General features: G+C 39.8%; 2 protein-coding genes across 5 annotated transcripts in view; one reads left to right on the top strand and one right to left on the bottom strand.

The window, feature by feature from the left end:
• nox1 (NADPH oxidase 1) overlaps positions 1-2,840 on the top strand; it is a 7,581-nt gene extending 4,741 nt beyond the window's left edge. Inside the window, exons 10-13 of the mRNA XM_032527860.1 lie at positions 992-1,154; positions 1,346-1,492; positions 1,571-1,695; positions 1,917-2,840. Coding sequence (XP_032383751.1) covers positions 992-1,154; positions 1,346-1,492; positions 1,571-1,695; positions 1,917-2,043 — 562 coding nt within the window. The 3' untranslated portion in view covers positions 2,044-2,840. The remainder of the gene's footprint in view (positions 1-991; positions 1,155-1,345; positions 1,493-1,570; positions 1,696-1,916) is intronic.
• A 166-nt stretch (positions 2,841-3,006) lies between these two features.
• Positions 3,007-4,057, bottom strand: part of cstf2 (cleavage stimulation factor, 3' pre-RNA, subunit 2) — an 11,812-nt gene continuing 10,761 nt past the window's right edge. For 3 of the 4 annotated variants that reach the window (XM_032527861.1, XM_032527863.1, XM_032527864.1), the window contains 2 exons: positions 3,440-3,600; positions 3,007-3,306 (listed from right to left, as the gene is read on the bottom strand). In XM_032527861.1, coding sequence (XP_032383752.1) covers positions 3,475-3,600 — 126 coding nt within the window. In that variant the 3' untranslated portion in view covers positions 3,007-3,306; positions 3,440-3,474. The remainder of the gene's footprint in view (positions 3,307-3,439; positions 3,601-4,057) is intronic. The other variant, XM_032527862.1, reaches the window with a different exon arrangement.

Raw genomic sequence — 4,057 nt, 5'->3', positions numbered from 1 at the left:
GGGGCTTCTAGCTGATAGCTTTGCTTCACATAGCCTTCTTCTGATCCTAACAGTCCTCACAGGTAACTTTAAGTCTTCTTTCATTTCCCTGGAGCTGATCCTTGGTTGAGTCTTTGCCATTTTGGGAATTCTTCCATCCATTCGAATGGTAGTTGGCCATTTTTTCCCACGTCGTTCAGGCTTTGGATGCCATTTCAAGGCATTTGAAATCGTTTCAGCTGAGCAGCCTAAGATTTCTGCAGTTCTTTATATGTTTTCCCCTCTCCAATCAACTTTTTAATCAAAGTACGCTCTTCCTCAGAGCAATGTCTGGAACGACCCATTTTGCTGGGTATTTCAGTGTGAAATACACCATAACCAGCATGTACAACGTTTGCTTCCTTCCTTCCTTCCTTCAATATTGGCCATAATTGACCTTTTTCAAAAAAAATCTTTCTTCACAGAATCAATTACCTCACTAATTAAACACAACACTGCTATTATTTTGAACACGCCCCCTTTCAATTACAGACTCAATTACACAGAACGAGCAGCGTGCATGTCATGACTATTGGTACACTTACTAGTAAATTATTTGCCATGTAGAAATATCCCTGCTACCAAAAAATATGATTGATGAGGTTAGTGATGTTGGACTGCTATTATTTTGAACACAACTTTATAACCCGGGACAGATTTTTCTGGCATTTTGGTCCTCTTGGGTTGTTTGCGTGTGAAAGAAATTACTCACTTTACTTAGCCTACTTAAATCACTACCATGTCCTCTTGAGGCTAAGATTGACTTTGATCCAGTGCTGGGCTGCACAATGCCAAAACGTGATCCCGTTTTCTCTCAACCTGCCTATACATCCCCATGACCTACAGCCAATCTAGGAAAAGCATCACTCACCTTTGTATTAGTGTTTGCAAGGACAAATTCTTGTTTAATGTTTTGGCCATGACTTGTATTTTATTTTCCTGACTGGTTTATTTATTCATGATTGTTTCTCAGAATGGGTGTGGACGGACCCTTTGGCACAGCCAGCGAGGACGTATTCGACTACGAGGTCAGCATGCTGGTCGGTGCCGGCATCGGAGTCACTCCCTTCGCCTCCATCCTCAAGTCCATCTGGTACAAGTTCAAAATCTCCAACTCTAAACTGCGCACCAGGAAGGTAACAACCCATACGCACATACCGTGTCCAATCAGTCTGCTTTTGTCATTTAGACCTGTATGTCTTGTTATTCCTTCTTAAATAAATAACACTGTGTTTTCACAACTGACTCATGTTAGGGTTGAGTTGTCTGAAGCTCTATTGTAAGAGGATCATTGTTTAATGTGTCTACACCTGTTTCCTGGTTTCAGATTTACTTCTATTGGCTCTGCCGGGAAACACACGCCTTTGAGTGGTTTTCTGACCTGCTGCAGGTGCTGGAGAGAGAGATGGAGGAGAGAGGAATGGGGAATTTCCTCACCTACAAACTCTATCTGACTGGATGGGATCAAAATCTCGTAAGTGTGTGAATTAGTTAGAGTCCAGATAAACGGTGTGCGCGTTCACCTTTAACCTTTTTTTTTTTTTGGTCCCAGCATCGTCATGAAGGGGTTCACTTTGAAAAGGACACAGATGTGGTCACCGGGCTCAAACAGAAAACTCACTACGGCAGACCCGCCTGGGACAAGGAGTTTGAACAAGTCCGCAAAGAGAACCCCACGTAAAATAAAATCCTCCTTAAAATATATTTAATACCTTATTGAAATACAAGAGATTGAATGATATATATATATATTTTTTTAACAATTGTGGAATTGTAGTTATTATAATTACTACACTTGAGTGGATTGTTCTCAGTTACTTTGCACTTGTTTTGCACCTTTCACATTAAAACTGTAACCTCTGAAATCTAACTCTTCCTGGTGTTTTTTTTTTTTTTAGGTCTGTGGTTGGGACTTTCCTTTGTGGCCCTGCAGTTCTAGCAAAAGTCTTGGAAAAGAAATGTGCCAAATACTCAGATGTGGATCCTCGGAAGACCAAATTTTACTTCAACAAGGAGAATTTCTGAGTGAAAGAAAACAAGGAAGCAGCATTTGGGCTTTTTAAGACCAACAACCTGTACACTCTATACTGCACACTGATAAAAAAGTAGGGCATGTCCTTTTATCAGCAGAACTCAGGGACAAACTTTCTACACACCTCTCTTCATTTCTTGTGATCGACTGACTCATGGCTTTTACGGTCAATTGCACACAGATATCACTTTGTATGATTGATTTTAAAGGTGAAGTTCTGGCGAAGCCCTCGTAGATCATGGTGGCCTGAGTCTATAAATATAAGGAAGTATGTTACCGTTACAAGACATCAGGACCTCAAAGTTTTTGTCTGTGTAGTACACTAGTTGTTAGCACATCATATAATAAGTACGGCTATTTTCTTGTGTGAATGTCAGAAAAAAAATGTCCATCAAAGTTTACCAGATCCCAAGTTTATGTATTCTGTTACAGACTTTTTTCTCAACAAATAGTCCGAAATTCAAAAGATTTAGTTTACTATCACACGCAACAAAGAAAAGCATGAACTCATATTTAAGACACTGGAGCCAGTGAATTGGTATTTTTGAAAATGTTGATTAATTTTCTGTGGATCAATTGTTTAAGCCTTACATTTTTTTTTATTTTCCAGAGAGAGAGAGAATTAGCCTACGATCAAATGCACTGTAAATACTGTAGCACGTGTTCTTGAGCTTGTGTCACTTTTATTAAGTTTTACTGGTTAAGGGAATAGGTTCCTTGGAAACAGACAATGGTTTATTATAAACAGTCTGGCATTTCCTCGTCAGAGTGATAACACAAGTTATAACACAAGTTAACCAGAAGGAAGACTTCCTGTCACGTAGCCTGTGGTTAATCATCCTCCAACAACATGGAAGGACTTAGTCACAGAAATTATTTTAATTTTACTGGTTTTTTTTCCATCATGTTTCTTGTACACACCTCTAAACTCATTTTGAATAAATGATTATAAACAATATCTTTTCTTTTGTTTTATTGACAAAACGATATCCAGACAAACAGTTTCCAGAGCCGATAACGTGAAAACAGTCGGCTTTGGAGGAAAAAGATGAAACCTCATGACAATTCAGTTCAGTTATCGGTTCAGCATTCATCATCCACTCAAATGTCTCACAAGCAACAACCGGACTCTTTCAAATAGAAAATGTGATTTTAAAAAGAAAACACTATACAATATTCCAAACTAAAATGAGATGTCTTCAGACCTGTTGGAGCTGAAGCTAACAGGGTCTTTGGGGTGGACCAGTTTGTGAGCCCTGAAATTAAAATGATGCGTGTAAAAAAAGAAGACCGAATACTTGGCAGAAATTACAGAGTGGCTCTGTGACGATACAATGCTTCAACACCAGCGAATCTCCTGGAAATTAAGAAAACATCATCTTGGTCTACCTGAAACCTTTTTGAAGTCTTTCTAAGTCAGACCATCAACGCTCCCCTCCTGCAGTCTTCTGAATCTGCTCTTTGAGGATGAGAATGCTCTGCCGCTGCTCCGGGGGCAACATGGCGATCTGTTCTGGGGTCAGCTGCAGGACCTGCATAATCAGAGCAGCCTAGAGACGGACAAAACCAAATTGTCAAACATACAGGAGGGTAAACTGTGATTTTCTGCCCTCAAAATAAACAAAACATGACGATAAGAGCTTGTTGGGTGTCTCGAGTATTTTTCCTGTAATTCTTTGGTAACAGGAAAATCTGAAATCTTTATAATAAAGCCTTTGTGTTGAAACACCACCAGCTATTGTTGAAGTCAAACAAAAGGTGATATAAAATTACTTGCAACCAGTGAATGAATGCATTTTGCTCAGGGGCAATTCGACAAGCCGCTGGACAGAGCTACTCTGTGTCTAGTCTATATCCACGACGTTCCACTTTCGAGATTGCTCCTGTTCCGCCAGAAATTCCGCCGGATTCCCTCTTTTTCGGCCTGATGTCCATTACCTTCCGCTTTCTTTGTGTTGTAATTTAAACTCCGGCCAATTTCTTAGGACAATGGTTAACTGCTCCTCA

This window comes from Etheostoma spectabile, chromosome 10, assembly GCF_008692095.1.
Source record: "Etheostoma spectabile isolate EspeVRDwgs_2016 chromosome 10, UIUC_Espe_1.0, whole genome shotgun sequence".
In the NCBI taxonomy this organism is placed as follows: Eukaryota; Metazoa; Chordata; class Actinopteri; order Perciformes; family Percidae; genus Etheostoma; species Etheostoma spectabile.
The sequence above is the reverse complement of the archived record's forward strand: the minus strand, read 5'-3'. Positions and strand labels throughout refer to the sequence as shown.